General features: G+C 38.1%; 1 protein-coding gene across 3 annotated transcripts in view; it reads right to left on the minus strand.

The window, feature by feature from the left end:
- Positions 1–6,036: 6,036 nt before the first annotated feature.
- Positions 6,037–21,641, minus strand: part of DNA2 (DNA replication helicase/nuclease 2) — a 50,785-nt gene continuing 35,180 nt past the window's right edge. For all 3 annotated transcript variants that reach the window (XM_045437609.1, XM_045437611.1, XM_045437610.1), the window contains 7 exons: positions 17,506–17,699; positions 17,324–17,413; positions 17,035–17,239; positions 12,395–12,484; positions 11,163–11,345; positions 8,404–8,550; positions 6,037–7,205 (listed from right to left, as the gene is read on the minus strand). In XM_045437609.1, coding sequence (XP_045293565.1) covers positions 7,137–7,205; positions 8,404–8,550; positions 11,163–11,345; positions 12,395–12,484; positions 17,035–17,239; positions 17,324–17,413; positions 17,506–17,699 — 978 coding nt within the window. In that variant the 3' untranslated portion in view covers positions 6,037–7,136. The remainder of the gene's footprint in view (positions 7,206–8,403; positions 8,551–11,162; positions 11,346–12,394; positions 12,485–17,034; positions 17,240–17,323; positions 17,414–17,505; positions 17,700–21,641) is intronic.

The following is a 21,641-nucleotide window of genomic DNA, read 5'->3' on the forward strand; positions in this document are numbered from 1 at the left end:
ACACGGGGGCGGGGTTCATCTGACACACCTGACCGCTTCCCTTCACTCTTCTCAAACTCTTAGGGGAGCAGAAGAATTTAGAAAATCTGAAGCAGTTAACAGTAGGCAGAAATCTGCTGCAACTAAGCAGCCCCAAAACGACTTTTAAACTAGTAAATACACCGGCAGGGGGAAGGGCCACACTAATCAAGGGACAGAGGTATAGAGATAAAGCTACCTGTTTCTCATTTAAAGGGGCACCTGGGTGGCTCAGTCGGTTAGGTATCCGACCTTGGCCCAGGTCGTGATTTCACTGTTTGCGAGTTCAAGCCCCGCATCGGGACCTATTCTGATCGCTCAGAGCCTGGAGCCTGCTTCAGATTCTGTCTTCCTTGCTCTCTGCCCCTGCCGTGTTCACACTCTGTCTCTCTCTCACACAAAAATAAACTCAAAAAAAATTTTCTTTTAAGGGGCGCCTGGGTGGCGCAGTCGGTTAAGCGTCCGACTTCAGCCAGGTCACGATCTCGCGGTCCGTGAGTTCGAGCCCCGCGTCGGGCTCAGGGCTGATGGCTCAGAGCCTGGAGCCTGTTTCCGATTCTGTGTCTCCCTCTCTCTCTGCCCCTCCCCCGTTCATGCTCTGTCTCTCTCTGTCCCAAAAAATAAATAAACGTTGAAAAAAAAAATTTTTTTTTTTAATTTTTTTTTTTTATTTTTTATTTTTTTAAATTTTTTTTTTCAACGTTTATTTATTTTTTTGGGGACAGAGAGAGACAGAGCATGAACGGGGGAGGGGCAGAGAGAGAGGGAGACACAGAATCGGAAACAGGCTCCAGGCTCTGAGCCATCAGCCCTGAGCCCGACGCGGGGCTCGAACTCACGGACCGCGAGATCGTGACCTGGCTGAAGTCGGACGCTTAACCGACTGCGCCACCCAGGCGCCCCTTTAATTTTTTTTTAAGAGGAAAAAAAACCCACATGGGCACATGACGGTAGGTTAAGCCTGGGAAACTTAAGCTATTACCTAGTTAGATCAGCAATTGTTAAGACAGTGGCGGAGCCAGAAAGACCAAGAAATTTCATGAAAATGGGGCTCTGTTTTTCTCTTCAACACCTTAGCCAGTATAGTTCTGTTATGTTTATTTCTTTTGGTTTTTAATTTTCTTTACTGTGAGATAATCATACATAGAGAAAAAAGTATACAACATATATACAGTGTCATGAGCAAGCTATAAAGATACAAACACGAGTTGTGTTTTTCCACAATGTCAGCCTTATTCAGTCATAAAACAAGATTAACATAATTATAAAACAAGGTCAGGATTCTGAACTCAATGACATTTCACCACGTGATTAACTGGGGTTTACAAGTCACACAACAAAAGATAACACAGCCAGTAGGAAGTTAACAAACCAAACCAGAAGTCTGTGGGTGTGCAGTTGAGATAAAGCCTCAGTCTTGTTGGGTCCCCTCTTAGCGTTTACATATTATGTTCAAGCACTGAAGGATCTCAGTTTTGTTCTGAGATCCATCAGGCAGAGCCTTCAGCAGCAGCTGCCTTTTTGAAGTGTTCACAGAGGGGTGTCTGAGGTGTCTTGACAGTTTGCTAAAATATCCTCCCTTTTTTTATTTAATGTTTTTATTTTTGACAGACCAAGCATGAGTGGGGGAGGGGTAGAGGGAGGAAGACACAGAATCCCAAGCAGGTTCCAGGCTCTGACCTGTCAGCACAGAGCCGGACTTGGGGCTCAGACTCAGCCAAAGTCAGATGCTTAACCGACTGAGCCATGCGGATGCCCCTTTTTAATTTTTTAAAAATGTTTATTTTTGAGAGTGCACAAGCAGCGGAGGGGCAGAGAGAGAAGGACAGAGGGTCCAAAGCGAGCTCCACACTGACAGCAGAGAGCCCCATCCAGGGCTGGAACTTGTGAACCACAGTATCATGACCTGAGCTGAAGTCAGATGCTTAACCAACCGAGCCACCCAGGTGGCCCAATCCTCCCTTTTTTATTTTTATTTTTTCAACGTTTATTTATTTTTGGGACAGAGAGAGACAGAGCATGAACGGGGGAGGGGCAGAGAGAGAGGGAGACACAGAATCGGAAACAGGCTCCAGGCTCTGAGCCATCAGCCCAGAGCCTGACGCGGGGCTCGAACTCACGGACCGCGAGATCGTGACCTGGCTGAAGTCAGACGCTTAACCGACTGCGCCACCCAGGCGCCCCAATCCTCCCTTTTTTAAAGGAATTTAATCAGTCTTCGGCTCCTGCGGAGCTCCTCTGCTTCTGCTTGTTATCAGACTTGTACTGGGGTACAGTCAGCAGGTGCTGGTCTCCTCAAATATCTGATTGCTGCAGTACCCTTAACGGCTTGGTTATTGCTGGACATAAGTGACTCGCTCTCTACAAGTTTAAAGAATCATTATAAAATGAACAGCTGAGTGACTACCACCAGATCAGTGAGCACAGGATGGACCCATTCACCATTCACCTAGCCACAATTCATCATCCCCCTAGGTAAATACTATTCTGGCTTTTATGAGAATCATTTCCTTGCTTTGCTGTTTCTACCATGCAAATATGTGCCCCTAAACCAAGTAGTTTATTTTTCCTGTTTGTAAGCTTTTCACAAATGGAGTAACATGAATTTTGTTACACTTCTTTTGTTCAACATCAATCATGTCCAAGTTCCAGGTTGTAGGGTTTCCAGGTTGTATGATATATATTCTTATGCCAATGTGCAAGAGAGTCAGTAGGGCATACCGTTAAGAATAGGGGCGCATAGGTGGCTCAGCTGGTTAAGCATCTGACTCTTGATTTTGGCTCAGGTCATGATTTCACAGTTTATGAGTATGGCTGGTGAGTTTGAGCCCCGCTCTGCACACACTCTCTCAAAATAAATAACGTATGCCTTTCTTTAAATTTAATGGCAAACTTGGGGAGTCTGGGTGGCTCAGTTAGTTAAGCATCCGACTCTTGATTTTGGCTCAGGTCATGATCTCGGGGTTTGTGAGTTCAAGCTCCACCTCTGCTGTCAGCGCAGAGCCCACTTGGGATTCTCTCTCTCCCTAACCCACTCGTGTATGTGTACATACTCTCTCTCAAAAATAAATAAGCTTAAAAAATTAAAAAAAAAAATTTACTGGGGCACCTGGATGGCTCAGTTAAGCTTCTGACTTTGGCTGAGATCACGATCTCATGGTTCATGAGATTGAGCCCCGCATCAGGCTCTGTGCTGACAGCTCAGAACCTGGAGCCTGCTTTGGATTCTGTGTCTTCCTCCCTCTCTGCTCCTCCCCCACTCGTGCTCTAGGTCTCTCAAAACATAAATAAACATTAAAAAAAATTTACTGACAAACTTTTTAAAACTTTTCTCAAAATGTATCAGCAGTTTGGTTTTTCTGTTGCTCTATGTTCGTTCTAATGCTTAGAATTGTGAGAATTTCTTTTCTGGCCAATCTTCTAGGTAAGCGATTGTATGATGGGTCTATTTTGTATGTATCTCATTATTTTACTGATGATACTGAGCACTTCCCCCATGTTTAATATTTGGAGTTTCTCGTTTGCAAAGAAACTGTTCAGGTCTTTAGCCAATTTTTCTTTTGCCCTTTTTCTTAGTGGCCTGTACATGTTACTTAATATTCTACATACTAGTTTGGTGTCAATTATGTGTTGTCATTTTCTAATATTTTCACTGTATAGAGACTTTGATAAATATAAATTCTTACTGTTCTTGTAGTTGAATTTATGGTTTATGCTTTACTGTCTTAAGAAATCCTCCCCACCTCAAGGTCATGAAGAGTTACATAGCTTTTAAGAGTTACATAGCTTCATCTTTCATGTTTAGGCCTGTTGTTGCACCCAGAATTGATTTTAGTGAATGGTGTGAAACAGGATCAAATTTCACTTTTTCCTTATGTGTAGACAACTATTCCATTATCCTTTCACCACTGATCTTCCATGCCCCCTCTATTATTAGTGCACATGTAATTATACATCAGTTCCTAGGCCAGAGTCTTTTTCATTTTCAAAACCACTCTATGAGGATAGAATTAGCTCCATTTTGCAGATGAAACTAAATTCTGAAAGGTTAAATAGCTTGCCTCTCTATTCAGAGAACTAAGGGACAGAACCAGAATTTGAACCAATACAAATTGGCTTGATTTTCATATATCAAGATACAGGAAGTTTTTAGTGTTCCGAGGAGTCTAAAACTCATTACAAGTCTAACCCCTTCTATCTTGCTATTAAATATTGAAATATGACTGACTTGTTCATTTTTCTTCTCTCCAAGTGATGGGTAAAGAAGGAAGTATTTGTATTCTAAGTGCATTTGAGAAAGCATATAAAATTAAGTATTTATTTTATAGAACCATGAAAACAAAGGAAAAGAGCTTTATTTCCTAGGTTGCTTTTCCCCCAGGGACTTTATAGGTGACAAGTAGGAAAGATATTTAATTCAGCAATAGACTAGTTTTATTTAAAGCAAGCAAATAAATTCTCCCTTTGAGGTAGATATTCTTAAGCTCCAAAATATACATTTGCTGGGTATTCTAGTCCCCTTGTGTTGAAAAGAATTGGAATTTAGTGTCTATGTTTAAACTAAATTAACAGGATTAAAGTAGAATATTAATCTATTCTAAGCCCTTGATTTACTAAAGCTAACAATCTAGGTTTTTAAGCTTACTAATATCATCATATAACAAAAATACTATTTTTTAAAAGCTCATCACTGGGCACCTGGGTGGCTCAGTTGCTTGAGCATCCAACTTCGGCTCAGGCCATGATCTCATGGTTCGTGAGTTCGAGCCCCATGTTGGGCTCTGCATGGACAGCCCAGAGACTGCCCATCTCCCTCTCTCTCTGCCCCATTCCCGCTGATGCATGCACACACATTCTCTCTCAAAAATACATATTTTTTAAAAATAATAAAAATTTGGGGCGCCTGGGTGGCGCAGTCGGTTAAGCGTCCGACTTCAGCCAGGTCACGATCTCGCGGTCCGTGAGTTCCAGCCCCGCGTCGGGCTCTGGGCTGATGGCTCAGAGCCTGGAGCCTGTTTCCGATTCTGTGTCTCCCTCTCTCTCTGCCCCTCCCCCATTCATGCTCTGTCTCTCTCTGTCCCAAAAATAAAATAAAAAAAACGTTGAAAAAAAAAATTAAAAAAAAAAAAATAATAAAAATTTAAAAAATTAAAAAGCTCATCACATACTGAAGTATAGCAGTGAAATTAGATGACATCTAGAATTTGCTTTAAATCATCTCAGCAAAGGAGAAAAAGAATATTGAAAATATTGCAGCAAAATCTTCCATTACATATGGGTGATGGGTATATTACATATGGGTGATGAGAATATATATATATATACAGGAGTTTACTGTTCTACTTTTGTGTCTTTTTTTTTTTTTTTTTTTTTTTTTGAGAGAGAGAGAGAGCGAGCGAGCAGGGGAGAGGAGCAGAGGGAAAAAGGGAGAGAATCTTAAGCAGTCTCCATGCCCAGTGCAGAGCCCAACAGGGATTGATCCCACAACCCTGGGATCACAACCTAAACCGAAATCAAGAGCTGGATGCTCAACTGACCGAGCCACTCCAGCACCCCTTTTGTGTCTTTTTTATATGTGATATACCCTAATATTTTCCACTCTTTTCCTTTAAAAGCAAAGCTGGTTGTAACCTATTAAAATTGCTTTCATGTGCCAGTATTGGGAATCATGGTCTGTAATCCATGGTCTCTAATACTTCCTTGTATGTTTAACTATACTAAACTATTTTTGCTGTTGCCTATACATTTCTTTTCCTTTTCCCATTTGTTGTACCCTCTATCTAGATTTGTCTACAATTTATGCAATTCTACCCAGTCTTTACCAGACTTTAATAAGATACCTTCTCCAAAAAGCCTTTTCTTTCCCTGCCAAAAGAATGGTTTCCATTTTTGTGCTACAGAAGTATTTATATACAGCTTTACAGCATTATCAACATTTCACTTGTTACCACCTGAAAAAATGCTGGGCAACCCTGAACTTAATTAGTGATCAGGATTAATAATTGACATACTAAGGTCTAACAGTAGAAAACAATTTATTTAATAAAAAACTTCAAGTAATTTTTAAGGAACATGTGAGGTGAGGTAGAAGCAACAATTTTAACACATTTAACATTCATTAAAAAAAAAAAAAATACAACCTTGAGAGAGATATCCTCCCACAGAAGATGGATACAGTAAAGTTAAAATTGATCACCATTTACTTAACTTAAGCATTTTGAGGCAATTATTTTACAAAAATATCTTTATTCCCAAGAAAAAAGAGAGAGAGAGAGAGAGAGAGAGGAGAGAAAACTGAGTAGTGTTTAAAAACAAAGGGTCATATGAACAATAGGAGAAAATAAACTTTTTATCATCAATTCAGCAAACAAAACTTCTCAAAAGAATTATTTTCTTTTATATCAAAATCTACTGAAAATAACAAGTGGGAGATTAAGGGGCAATCAGGAATTAGGGAGAAATAATAAATTTATAATTAATAGTTTAAAAGACTAGATTTAAAGTAAAAATATACCTTATACCCAAAAGCAATAGTCAGGGGAAAAATCCTGAAAAATGGTCTTTGGATCAGAGATCTCAAAACAAAGAAAAGAATCACACCTGTGTCCTCATCATCATAAGGCTGTGCTTAGGTAATAAAAACAAATAATTTTCTTTCCCTAATCTCTTAAAGAATGAGCAAAATATGATAAAAACCTATAAAATCAAATTAGTATTGAAATTTTAGTCTTAAAGTTTCTCAGATCCTGGAGTTAATCCATCAATAAAGCTGGTAAAAATTTGTCAAACTCTTTCTAGGTCACACAAAAACATACTTATAGTACGTATAAACATACTTTTCAGTTTTGGGTACACTTATACTGAAACAATACTATGTTAAATTCTGCATAGTGATAGAACTTTATATTTAAAAGATTATACCAAAAAATAAATAAATAAATAAACAAAAAACTGGAACTCTGAGCAGAGTACATTTTACATTATTTCATATCCTTGGGATAAAAGTCATCTTCATAGTCTAACCAGACACTTTTCACAGCATATCCAAATTACAAATAACAGGTAATATTTAGAGAAGATCACTATGCCAGTGAAAGAAAAGCAAGGAAAACAGTGCTTTATCTTCTTTGAAAACCACCTAATACATGACAAAGACTTTCATTTTCCTCTGATGGAAGATCCATGATGTAAAATAAATTAAGGAAGATATACTTAACACAAAATGGAATTGCAGGAAGACATTTATGACATTATTCAACATTTTGTAATTTGGTTTAAAGAAGTGCTAAATGGATAATAATGTACCTAAGCAATAAGGTTTATATATCATAGCCTAAGGCCTTCATATAATTTTTTAAAAGATGATTTATCTTAATAACCCATAATATGACTAGGAATAATTCTCCATTTTTTAATTCTTTTAATTTAATTTTTCCACACGAGAGCACGAGCAGGGGAGGGGCAAAAAGAGGGGACTGACTCAGAGCTCAGTCTCACAGATTGGATCTCATAATCGTGAGATCATGAACTAAGTCAAAATCAACAGTCCAGATGCTTAACTGACTGAGCCATGCAGGCACCCCTTTTTGTTTATATTAATATTCTGTTCCAGATTAAAGAAAAATAATTATAAATTATTGTGAGAGGATCCAGAAGGGGTAAGAAACATGCATTCTGCTCCTAGGGCAGCAGATCAAGTCCCTTTTCTTCCCTTTCTCCCTTCACAAATCATCCTTCTCCATCACCTTCATTATTTCAGTTTTTGCTTAAAATTACTTCCTGTGACAGGGCACCTGGGTGGCTCAGTTAAGTGTCCAAACCTGATCTGAACTCAGGTCTTGATCTCAGGGTTGTGAGTTCAAGCCCCATGTTGGAGTCCACACTGGGCATGGAGCCTACTTAAAAAAATAATGATAAAGTAAAATAAAATAGGGGTGCCTGGGTGGCTCAGTCAGTTAAGCCTCTGATTCATGGTTTCGGCTCAGGTTACGATCTCACAGTTTGTGAGTTTGAACATCACGTTGGGCTCTGTTGGGCTCTGTGTGCATGGACAGTGCAGACCCTGCTTGGGATTCTTTCTCTCTGTTTCTGCACCCTCCCTGCTCCCTCTCTCTGTCTCTCTCTCAAAATAAATAAACTAAAATAAAATAAAATAAAATAAATAAAAATAAAATAAAATAAAATAAAATAAAATAAAATAAAATAAAAATAATAAATTAAAGTAAAATAAAATAACTTCCTGACAATTGTTTTCTCTCTTTCCTTTGTAAAATCAGGTCTTTGAAATATGCCCATAGAAAACACAGGACACTAAGTTTTAATTATACAAGTACATAAAATACTCACAAAGCACAAATGTGACCATATACAAAACAAAAAGGATATTAATTTTTCTGAGTTTAGATGATGAAGTAACTTCCCCAAAGGAGGATAGCGGTTTAGTGAGGGTACACATCCCAGAAGAATCAGTTTATGTTTGGCTCTGGTTATAGCAACATTAAGACGTCGCCAATCTCTCAGGAGTTCACCAAGCTGAAAGAAATAATTTTCAATTTATTTGAGTTTTCTTATATATTTAAGTTTGTTATAGCAAAGAACAGTTTGTTGTGAACTATTTTCCTACTTTAAGCATATAGTACAGAAAAGATTCACCAACATTTAAAATTCTATAGGCAGTTGGAAAAACTTGTTCACAACACCAACTTACAAATATTTTATCTTGGGTGCAATATCCTAGCTATAATTTAAGGAACTGAAGCTATATCCACTCATTACAACATTGTTGGTTACAGCAATAAAAACTTGTAATAGCAGAAGACTCAGAGGAATGATTAAACTGACTGGGTAGCTTCGTCGGTTAAGGATCCAACTTCAGCTCAGGTCATGATCTTGTGGTTCGTAAGTTCAAGCCCTGCATCTGGCTGTCTGCTTTTTCCACAGTGGCTACACCAGTTTGCATTCCTACCAACAGTGCATGAGGGTTCCTTTTTCCCCACATTCTCACCAACACCTGTTGTTCCTTGTGTTTTTGATTTTAGCCATTCTGACAGGTGTGAGTTGATTTTGTGATTTTGATTTTGATTTCCTTGATAATTAATGTTCTTTTCATGTGTCTATTGGCCATCTGCATGTCTTTGGAGAAATGTCTATTCCTGTTTTCTGCCCATTTTTTAGTTGGATTGGTTTTTTTGGTGTTGAGTTGTATACAATTTGTTTTTTTTTTGGTAACCTATAATTCCTTTATGCAAACAGATATGAATCAGTATTTATATTTCCTTTTTTTTACACAGACGGTAATGTATATACTCTAATGGACTTTCCTTTGTTCACTTAAAAAATAGCTTACAGATCTTTCCATGTCGATACACAGAAAGAGACTTCATTCTGTTCTTACAGTTGCATAGTTTCTTATTGTATGTAAGTGTCATGGTTTGTGTGTATGTGTATATCTATCAAAATATCTATCTATATAGATATATGTATATGTTTTCATGTATATGTGTTTTTAGTGTTTATTTTTGAGAGAGGGAGAGAGAGAGAGCATGAGTAGGGGAGGGGCAGAGAGAGGGGGCAGACAGAGGATCCGAATCAGTCTCTGTGCTCACCAGAATGGAGGTTCCTCAAAAAATTAAAAATAGAATTACCATATGATCCAGTAATTTCACTATTTACTAGGTATTTAACCAAAGAATACAAAAACACTAATTTGTATGTACCCTAATGATTATTAAGCATTATTTACAACAGCCAAATTATGGAAACAGCCCAAGTACCCACTGATAGATCAATGGATTGGTATATATACATATGGAATACTTGTGAGCCATAAAAAAGAAAGAAATCTTGCCATTTGCAACAGCATGGATGGATCTACAGGGTCTAATGCCAAGTGAAATAAGTCACAGAAAGACAAATACTATATTATTTCACTCATATGTGGAATTTAAGAAACAAAACAAATGTACAAAGAAAAAAGACAAACAAAAAACCAGACTGTTAACTCTTAAAAAACAAACTGGTGGTTACCAGAGGGGAGGTGGGTAGAGGGATATATGAAATAGGTAAAGGGAAGTAGGAGTACATGATCACCATGGGCACTGGTAATGTATAGAATTGTTGAATTACTGTATCACAAACGTGAAACTAATGTAACACTGTATGTTAACTATACTGAAATTAAAATTAAAAAATAAAAAACAGGGGCACTTGGGTGGCTCGGTTGGTTGAGCATCTGACTTCAGCTTGGGTCCATGATCTCATGGTTCATGGGTCCAAGCTCCATATCAGGCTCTGTGCTCACAGTGTGGAGCTTGTTTGGGATTCTCTCTCTCTGCGCTTCCCCAACCACCACACATGTGCATGCATGCTCTCTATCTCTCTCTCAAAATAAATAAACAAACATTAAAAAAAAATTCTGATTATCTGTAAAGGTGAGAACTGAGTGGAAGAGAAACTGGTAGAAAGGAGACTTTTTACTACATATATTTTTAGAACCTTATGAAGGTATCTCATATAATCTAGAAACAGGAATCAAAAGAGGTAAAAATGCAAAAAACAAAACAAAACAAACAAACAAACCCTGGAATTATATATAAAATTAAGAGTATATCGAAGGAAGCCTCTATGTTTAAAATGCCCCAAACACAACAGCCAAAAGATGGAAGCAACCCAAATATTCACTGATGGATGAGCAGACAAACAAAAGGTGCCCTTTCCATGCAATGCAATATTATTCAGCCTTAAAAAGGGACAAACTTCTGACATACTACACTATGGATGAACCTCGAAAATACCACACCAAATGAAACAAACCAAGTACAAAAGGACAAATACTGTACAAGTCCACTTAAATGAGGTGACTATGGCAGTCAAATTCAGAGACAGAAAGCAGAATGACAGTTACCAGAGACTGGAGAGACAAAGAATTGGAAGGTTGTTATTCATGGGTATAGAGTTTCAATTTCTCAAAATGAAAAAGTTCTGGAGATCTGTTGCAAAACACTATGAATAAACGTAACACCACTGAACTGTATATTGAAAAATGGTGATGATTTAAAATTTTACATTACATTTTTACCACAACCTAAAAAAAAGAAAAGAAAAAAATGTCCCAAACAAATCAGAAGAAAATACAATGAACTCACAGGTCCATCTTTATTACTTCTAACAAAAGTTACTAGAATGATACTTTTGTCTCTTCCTTGGTATTTGTCTACGGTGTTAACTTCAACCATTCCAATAGAAGAATGGGACAATAAATCATTGATGATCTTTAACTGCTGCCTGTATGGTGCAATAATACCAATATCAGAGGGTTTACATCCAGCCTAAACAGAAAAAAAAAAAAAAACACAATGAAAATGAAAATCCTGATTTCTGTTAAAGCTTTACTAAACTTATTAAATGTGTGCCCAATTAATGTTTATAACAGATCCTCTTGTTGCAAGGAGTAAATACAATTGCTAAATTTGCTCTAAATCTATATCTGTATTTCCTGAGATTAAATAATTTCCTCAGGGCGCCTGGGTGGTTCAGTCGGTTAAAGGATCCAACTTCGGCTCAGGTCATGATCTCACAGTTCATGTGAGTTTGAGCCCCACATTGAGTTCCGTGCTGACAGCTCAGAGCCTGGAGGCTGCTTCAGATTCTGTCTCCCTCTTTCCCTGCCTCACCCCTGCTTGTGCTCTGTGTCTCTTAATGAATAAACATTAAACAAAATTTTTAAGTAATTTCCTCAAACATGGCTCCCTTGATTTTTATTGATTCATGGCAGTATAATGGTTTGCATGCCACTACAACAGTGCTGCCATTTAAAAAAAAAGTAAAAAAATACATTACACCCTGCTATCCCTTACATTGAAGATTCCAATCCCCAACCATACTGATCATACTGACTACAACCCTACATGACACAATCAGAATTATCTGATGTTACAAAAAATTAACCTAAATGGAAACCCAAATTACCATTATAAAAAATTATATCCTAGGAGCGCCTGGGTGGCGCAGTCGGTTAAGCATCCGACTTCAGCCAGGTCACGATCTCGCGGCCCGTGAGTTCGAGCCCCGCGTCAGGCTCTGGGCTGATGGCTCAGAGCCTGGAGCCTGTTTCCGATTCTGTGTCTCCCTCTCTCTCTGCCCCTTCCCCGTTCATGCTCTGTCTCTCTCTGTCCCAGAAATAAATAAACGTTGAAAAAAAAAAATTAAAAAAAAAAAAAATTATATCCTAGATAATTTTCTCAAAACAGAACAAAAGCAATCAGGCTGCATCTTAATGAACAAGGATTAACGTTAATTCCTACGTTCCTTGCATTCTAACATTATACTGCATTTCACTTTAATATTAATTAGCTCTCAAAATTAAAATTTAAATTACCTTAATAAACACTGAGGTCAGGAAAACTATTAGTTTGGCTTCTGTTATATTGCTCACACCACCCTTTTCAACTTGTTCTGGTGCTGGAACCTAAAAAGAAAAATAGGTTAAGAGTACTGTCAGTACACAGGTAGCCATAGAGACTAAACAACCAGTTGTGGAGACCAGTGAAAAATATTGTCATTTTAAAAACTGAAGGTAAAAGATGGGGTGCTCGGGTAGCTCAGTTGGTTAAGCACCCAACTCTTGATTTCAGCTCAGGTCATGATGCCAGGGGTCCTGGGATTGAGACTCGTGCTCAGCATGGAGCCTGTTTGGGATTCTCTCTCCTTCTCCCCCTCTCCCCCACTCACTCTAGCTCTCTAAAAAAAATTAAAAATAAAAGTTGAAGGTAAAAGAATAAAAATGAATGACATTAGCCACTTTCAGAAAGTCACCCAGAGGCAGCCCATCTTAAACATCCTACAGTTCAGATTAAAATATCTGTGAAAGCTGATCACACATTGGGCTTCACATAACTTCCTTTGTTATCTCCCAGTTTATAAGCAGCAGAAGCTAGAAAAGATAAGTAACTTGCCCAAGACTTCACAATAAATCATAGCACTAGGATTCAAACCTAGATCTGACCCTAATATCTGTTCTCTTTCCATATTCTTGTTGCCTTTTATTTTTTACTTTTATAATTTACTTATTTTTAAATTTACATCCAAATTAGTTAGCATATAGTGCAACAATGATTTCAGGAGTAGATTCCTTAGTGCCCTTACCCATTTAGCCCCTCCCTCCTCCCACAACCCCTCCAATAACCCTGTTTCTTCTCTATATTTAAGACTCTCTTATGTTTTGTCCCCCTCCCTGTTTTTATATTTTTTTTGCTTCCCTTCCCTTATGTTCATCTGTTTTGTATCTTACAGTCCTCATATGGGTGAAGTCATATGATATTTGCCTTTCTCCAACTAATTTCGCTTTGCATAATACCCTCTAGTTTCATTCACGTAGTGGCAAATGGCAAGAGTTCATTCTTTCTGATTGCCGAGTAACACTCCATTGTATATAGATATACACCACATCTTCTTTATCCATTCATGAGATGACGGACATTTGGGCTTTTTCCATATTTTGGCTATTGTTGATAGTGCTGCTATAAACATTGGGGTGTGCATGCCCCTTTGAAACAGCATACCAGCATCTCTTGGATAAATACCTACTAGTGCAATTGCTGGGTTGTAGGGTAGTTCTATTTTTAATTTTTTGAGGAACCTCCATACTGTTTTCCAGAGTGGCGGCACCAGCTTGCATTCCCACCAACAGTGCAAAAGAGATCCTCTTTCTCCGCATCCTCGCTAGCATCTGCTGTTGCCTGAGTTGTTAACGTTAGCCATTCTGACAGGGGTGAGGTGATATCTCACTGTGGTTTTGGTTTGTATTTTCCTGATGATGAGTGATGTGGAGCATTTTCTCATGTGTCAGCTGGCCATCTGGATGTCTTCTTTGGAGAAGTGTCTATTCATGTATTTTGCCCATTTCTTCACTGGATTATTTGTGTTTTGGGGTGTTGAGTTTGGTAAGTTCTTTACAGATTTTGGATACTAACCCTTTATTGGATAATGTTATTTGTAAATATCTTCTCCCATTCCGTCGCTTGCCTTTTAGTTTTGCTGATTGTTTCCCTCGCTGTGTAGGAGCTTTTTATTTTGATGAGGTCCCAATAGTTCATTTTTGCTTTTGTTTCCCTTGCCTCCGGAGACATGCTGAGTAAGAAGTTGCTGGGGCCGAGGTCAAAGAGGTTTTTGCCTGAATTTTCCTCTAGGATTTTGATGGCTTCCTGTCTTACATTTAGGTCTTTCATCCTTTTTTGAGTTTATTTTTGTGTATGGTGTAACAAAGTGGTCCAGGTCCATTTTTCTGCATATCACTGTCTAGTTTTCCCAGTACCATTTGCTGGAGACCGTCTTTATTCCATTGGATATTCTTTCCTGCTTTGTCAAAGATTAGTTGGCCATACATTTATGGGTGCATTTCTGGGTTCTCTATTCTGTTCCATTGATCTGAGTGTCTATTTCTGTGCCATCTTGTTGCCTTTTATACAAATAATGAAGCCCATAGTTCCCCAGGTTCTACCATCCCCGGTAAAACTCTCCAAGGACTATTTTGTTCCTACATAATTCTTAAGTAATCTTGATGATGACGTTGATTATACATTATTATTATTATTATTATTATTATTATTTACAGTAGGCCCCATTGCCCAACATGGGGCTTGAACTTAGGACCCTGAGATCAAAAGTCACATGCTCAGGGCACCTGGGTGGCTTAGTCAGTTGATCATCCAACTTCAGCTCAGGTCATGATCTCATGGTTCCTCAGTTTGAGCCCCTCATGGGGCTCACTGCTGTCAGTACAGAGCCTACTTTGGATCCTCTGTCTCCTTCTCTCTCTGCCCCTCCCTGGCTTGTACTCTCTCTCTCAAAAGTAAATAAACCTTTAAAAAAAAAGAGTTACATGCTGTGCTGACTAAGTCAGCCAGGCAACCAAATCTTGATTATTTTTTACTTATTTTTTCCCATTTTTTTAAAAGTTTGAGAGAGAGAGAGAGAGAAGAAAGCATGCATACACATGGGGGGAGGGGCAGAGAGAGAGGGAAGAGAGAGAATTCTGCACTGACAATGTACAGCCCGATGCTGGGCTCAAACCCACAAACCATGAGATCATGACCTGAGGTGAAGTCGGATGCTTAATGGACTGAGAGACCCAAATGCCCCAATCTTGATTATTTTTAATACATTTTATTTGGATTCTTGATGCTAACAAAGAAAAAAACTGAGCAGCAAAAACAAAAAATGATTGGTGAGGAAAATAATTGTAAATTATAACTAAAAAATTGGAATTGAGGTTTCTAAATGTAATCATTTGTGAAATCAGTTTACTGAAAAAATTTCCCAGAGCCCACTTGCCCCTATTTATTACTCCTTGAACCTGAAATGTTAAGGGCAATATCCAAGAGAATGAAAATTCCATCATGGTACACAGGGTGGGGTCCTATTTTTATTCTTATTTATTAAAAAAAAAAAAATTTTTTAATGTTTATTTCTTTTTCAGAGAGAGAGAGAGAGAGAGAGAGCACGAACAGGGGAGGAGCAGAGAGAGAGGGAGACACAGAATCTGAAACAGGCTCCAGGCTCTGAGCTGTCAGCACAGAGCCTGATGCGGGGCTCGAATTCACAAACCGTGAGATGACCCGAGCCGAAGCCAGACACTCAACCGACTGAGCCACCCAGGCACCCCTCTTACTTACTTACTTACTTACTTACTTACTTATTTTTAAAGTAAACTCTATGCCCAATGTGGGGCTCAAACTCATGACCCTGAGATCAAGGGTTGCATGCTCTACAGACTGAGACAGCCAGGCTCCCCTGCAAGAGGGGCCCTATTTTTAACAAAGCTGACTCCATTGATCATAATAACAAAAGATATAATTATTTTATACTATATGCATACATACAATTGGTAACTATTCTTATCTGAAGTCATATAAAGACTTCCAAATCAAGTGCTGAGAAGCACTATATAAAACACACTATTGAAGTATAAGGTTAAAACTTTTTCTTAGTCCCTAGAAGTAAGAATCAAGTCATTTAAAGTCCTTGTGAAGATTTTCGTTTAATGACAAGTTTGTAAAGAGGTCTCTATGTGCATATGTGGAGGCAAGAGGTGGTATTTGGGAAATATCTGTACTGTCAAGCTCAATTTTGCTGTGAACCCAAAACTCCTCTAAAAAAATAGACTCCATTTGTTTTTGTTTTTTTTTTTCAACGTTTATTTATTTTTGGGACAGAGAGAGACAGAGCATGAACGGGGAAGGGGCAGAGAGAGAGGGAGACACAGAATCGGAAACAGGCTCCAGGCTCTGAGCCATCAGCCCAGAGCGTGATGTGGGGCTCGAACTCACGGACCGCGAGATCGTGACCTGGCTGAAGTCGGACGCTTAACCGACTGCGCCACCCAGGTGCCCCAATAAAGTCTCCATTTGTAAACCCAGCCCTTTGATAACATCAATGCCAATTTCTTTTCTAAGAAATGTAATTATACACTTGAGTTCACTTTCTTTTCTTTTTTGTTTCTTTTTTTTTTTTTTTTTTTTTTTTGGTTAACTTTCTAGCTTTCCTACCTTAAAAGTCAATTTTGACAACTATTAATTCCCAGAATAAAGTGCCTTCCAAAGATACTGGGTCAATAGAAAGAAGATTCTTTTGTGTTGAAGTAAAAGAAATACACTAGTTTTAACTGGTAAGTTCTATTAAAACATTCACTATTAAAAACTCAAGAATTTAAATAACAGGACTTGAGGTGCCTGGGTGGCTCTGTCAGGTAAGCGTCATACTTCAGCTCAGGTCATGATCTTACAGCTCATGGGTTTAAGCCCTGTATCAGGGTCTGTGCGGACAGCTCAGAGCCTGGAGCCTGCTTCCCATTCTGTGTCTCCCTCTCTCTCTCTGTCCCTCCCCACACTGATTCTCTGTTTCTCTCAAAAATACATAAAACGTTAAAAACAGTTTTTTAATGTTATAAACAAACAAACAAACAATAGGACAAAAGGAGAAAAACCAAAGAAAATACTTAGGTTTTGTTGTTGTTTTTACCTTATCTGTATTAAGAAAACAAACAGGATTGTTTGGCTCAAATACTCCAATCATCCAAGGATTTTCAGAATAATCAGCATAAAATTCCAGTTCCAGCTTTACAGCTTTAAAGTTAGGTAGGTTTATCACTGCATTGGCCACTCTGTCTGATCCACACTCCAGCTTTCCTTCATATGTCAGTTTATTACTTAAGGACATAATTTTACTAAGGGAATTACAAAAATAATTTTAGTTCTGGTAGATGAAAATGAACATAAAAATCACTCATAGCTGACACTCTTAGAAATACCTGTTCATTCTGTACTGCACAGTTAATTGTACAACAGCATTCTTATTCTGTTCCAGCCTCTTGAATAAGCTTTCACTCATGCCAAGAGCTCTGTCAACAAATCAAATTCAGGCTTATCAGTATACTGAAATGGCTCCTTAGGAAGAATCTAATTTAAAATTAAAATGTCAATGTCTGCTTACTTTGCTTCATGGTTTAGCACCAAGGGAGGAAGCTGCTGATGATCCCCCACCAACACAAATCTTTTCGAAAAAAAAAGTGGCCCTAGGCAGACTGGTTGGCTAATTTGAGAGGCTTCATCCACAATACAAAAATCAAAAGTTTTACGAGAAAATATTGGATGGTTTATTCCCATACACGTTGTTGCAACTATACGCTAAAAACAAAGAAAATAGATCAGTTATCTAATATATATAAGAAACATAACTTGCTTTTGCATTTTTTAAATTAAAGGCTCAAAAAGAAGATTTTTGTCCCAAACAACAGGAATCCCGCAATATTATTTAATTCTGAAACATTTACAGTATGCAAGAAAAATTTAATTTTTTACTACAAATTGAAAAATTAAGTAAATTTTCTGGACACTATAACAGTGCTCAAATTGGGATATTTCCCAACGAAAATCTGAAACATTCAAGAGGCAGTAAGTTCATTTTTTTAAAGTTTTTATTTATTTAGTTAAGTAATCTCTACACCCAATGTGGGGGCCTCTAACTCACAACTCAGAGATCAAGAGTCGCATGCTCTTCCAACTGAGCCAGGCAGGCACCCTGATAATTTTTTTAAATGTGAACCAGGAGTTTCACTTCTGGGAAGCTGGAATACTTTTCCTCCCTCCTCCCACAAAGCACACAACTAAAAATTCTAAAACATTATATATAAAACAAACATAAGGACTCTGAAAGATAGAATAAAGGTAGACCAGTTGGACACCTTGGGACCCAAGGAACAGCACAGAAGTTTGTTCCCTGGATTTTCTTTTGACCTCACATATCCCAGCTTTGGAGCTGAAGAAGCTAGTGACCCAGGAGCGCCAATGGGTGCAGACAAAAAAACCTCAAACAAAAGCCAAAGGAACAGGAAAGACAAAGCCTTGTATGCAGAAAACTCATATACAGCCACTCTATCCTAGCCAAATACCACAGAAAACACTGTGATCTTACATAACCCCCACCGATGCCAGCAAAGGCACCCCAATATCCTACTGAGGTAGTAACAGAGAAGCCAAGCAGGGAGCCAGGACTTTCATCCCTGCTAGTTGATAATAAGCGCTCACCATAAAATGTCAGTGGAGACCATGTGGGGAACCTAGACATCCACCCCATCCAGCAGGAACGAGGAGCTCCCACCCCATGTGTTAATAGAGGCTGAATGGTAACCTGCATTTCAGCTCTCACCTGGCAGCAATGAGGTGGCATACACTCCTGCCCTATCAGAGTAGTGTCAGAGGAAAGTTAGCTTAAACAGAAGTTTTAAATAATATAATATAAAAGTGTTCTGGTTTCATCAAAACTAGGAAATCTAGGGGCGCCTGGGTGGCGCAGTCGGTTAAGCGTCCGACTTCAGCCAGGTCACGATCTCGCGGTCCGTGAGTTCGAGCCCCGCGTCGGGCTCTGGGCTGATGGCTCAGAGCCTGGAGCCTGTTTCCGATTCTGTGTCTCCCTCTCTCTCTGCCCCTCCCCTGTTCATGCTCTGTCTCTCTCTGTCCCAAAAATAAATAAACGTTGGAAAAAAAAAAAATTAAAAAAAATAAAAAAACAAAAAAAAACAAAAAAAACAAAAAAAAACTAGGAAATCTAGGAAAATCTCAAACTGAATGAAAAAAAGACAGTTAATAGATGCCAACTCCAAGGATGAAACAGATGTTAGAATTGTATAACAAAGATTTTTTTTAATTTTTTAATGTCTTTTTATTTTTATTTTTTATGTTTATTTATTTTTGAGAGTGAGAGAGACAGAGCACAAGCAGGGGAGGGGGAGAGAGAGAGGGAGACACAGAATCTGAAGCAGGTTCCAGGCTCTGAGCTATCAGCACGAAGCCCTACACAGGGCTCAAACCCAGAACCGTAAGATCATGACCTGCACCAAAACCTGACGCTTAACCAACTGAGTCACCCAGGTGCTCCAAGTTTCTTTTTTTAAGTTTATTTTTAAATTTTTTAGTAATCTCTATACCCAATGTGGGGCTTGAAATCACGACCCCAACCAAGATCAAGAGTATATGACAAGGATTTTAAAGCAGCCATGATAAAAATGTTTCACTGAAAAGCTATGAACATACTTGAATCAAATAAAAAAATACAAAGTCTGAACAAAGAAACAGAAGATGAAAGCAAAAGCAAATGGAAATTTTAGAACTAAAAACACAATAACTGAAATTTTTAAATCATGGGGCGCCTGGGGCTCAGTCGGTTAAGCGTCTGACTTTTGATTTCAGCTCAGGTCACGATCTCATGGTTCTTGAGTTCAAGCCCAATATAGGGCTTCAAGCTGCCTATGTGGTGCCTGCTTGGAATTCTCTCTCTCTCTCCCCATCTCTCTCTGTCCCTTCCCTGCTCGCTCTCTCTCTCAAAATAAATAAACTTTTAAAAAATTTTTTAAATCATGGAATAGACTCAATAGCAGGGGACAGGGGAAAAATACAGTGAACCAAGACACAGAAAAACAGAAATTATACAGGCCAAATAACAGAAAGAAAACAGACTGAGGGAAAAAAAATGAATATAGTGGAACTATCAAAAAATCCAACATTTGTGTCTTCACAGTCCTACAGGGAGAAAATAAAAAGGAAAGAGCTGAAAAAGCACTAGAAGAAATCATGGCTGAAAAAGCAACCCTGTCTGAAAATGTCCCAAGTTTGACAAGAGACATTAAATCCATATTAAATCTATAGATTCAATAAGCTATGAAAACTTCAAACGTGATAAATAGAAAAAAAACACTACAATACACACCATTATTAAAATTCTAAAAACTAAAAGAAAAAAATCTGGAAAGGAGTCCAAGAAAATAACAACTTGCTATAGGGGAAAATATTCTAACTCAAACGTCAGCATATTTCTCATTAGAAATCACAGAATACTTAAAAAAAAAAAAAAAAATCATGGAATCCTTAAAAAAGTGGTAGAATATTTTTCCAGTACTAAAAGAAAACAAATTATTTACCCAGAATCCTATAAGTAACAAAATAATCCTTCAGGGATGAAGACATTCTCACAAGGAAGGAAAACTAAGAGAATTTGTTGCCAATAGACCCACTACCCTAAAAGAATGGATAAAGGAAGATCTTTAAACAGAAAGGAAATAACAAAAGAATGGAAGTTTGGAGGGAACATCAGGAGAGAAGAACATAGTAAACAAAAATATGGATAAATACAATAGGTTTTTCATTTCTTCCAAATTATGTCTCATGGTTGAAGCAAAAATTAGAACACAGTCTGACACAGTCTATGTAGGACGAATATTTAAGACAATCATAAACAGGAGAAGATAAGGGACATAAATGGAAGTAAGATTTCAAACTTCACTAGCACTAGTAAAATGACATAATCAATGGACTGACTATACGTTATGTATACACAATGTAATGCTTAGATCAACAGAGCATCCACTAAAAGCTATTCAAAGTGATACACACAAAAACACTATAGAGAAATCAAAATAGAATTCTAAAAAGTGTTCAAGTAACCCATAAGGCAGGAAAAACAAAACAGAATCAAAAAAGAGAGAGAAGAAGCACCCAGCTGGCTCAGTCAGTAGAGTGTGTGACTCTTAATTTCTGGGTTATGAGTTCAAGCCCCATGTTGGGCAAAAGGATTACTTAAAAACAAAAACAGAAACAAAAACAAACCACTAAACATACAACTACCAAATGATCCAGAAATTGCACTCCTGGGCATTTATCCAATAGACTTAGGTTCACACAAAACCCTGTACGTGATTGTCTCCAGCAGTTTTATTCATAATAGCCAAAAACTATCCAGATGTTTTCAGTGATTGAATGGTTAAACAAACTGTGGTACATCCACACAATGGAACAATACTCCCCAGTAAAAAAACCCAACTATTGACACATTCAACAATCTGAATCTCCAGGGCATTAGACTAAGTGAAAAACACCAACCCCAGAAGATTACGTATTATACGATCTCATTTATATAACATTCTTGAAATGACAAAATTGTAGAAATGGAGAACAGACAAGTGGTTATTAGGGGTTAAGGAGGGGGGTGGGGCAAAAAAGAAGTGGGTGTAGTTGTAAAAGTGCAACACAAGTAATCCTTGTGGTAAAGGAGCTATTCTGTATCCAGACAGTATC

Source organism: Leopardus geoffroyi, chromosome D2, assembly GCF_018350155.1.
Source record: "Leopardus geoffroyi isolate Oge1 chromosome D2, O.geoffroyi_Oge1_pat1.0, whole genome shotgun sequence".
Classification (NCBI taxonomy): Eukaryota; Metazoa; Chordata; class Mammalia; order Carnivora; family Felidae; genus Leopardus; species Leopardus geoffroyi.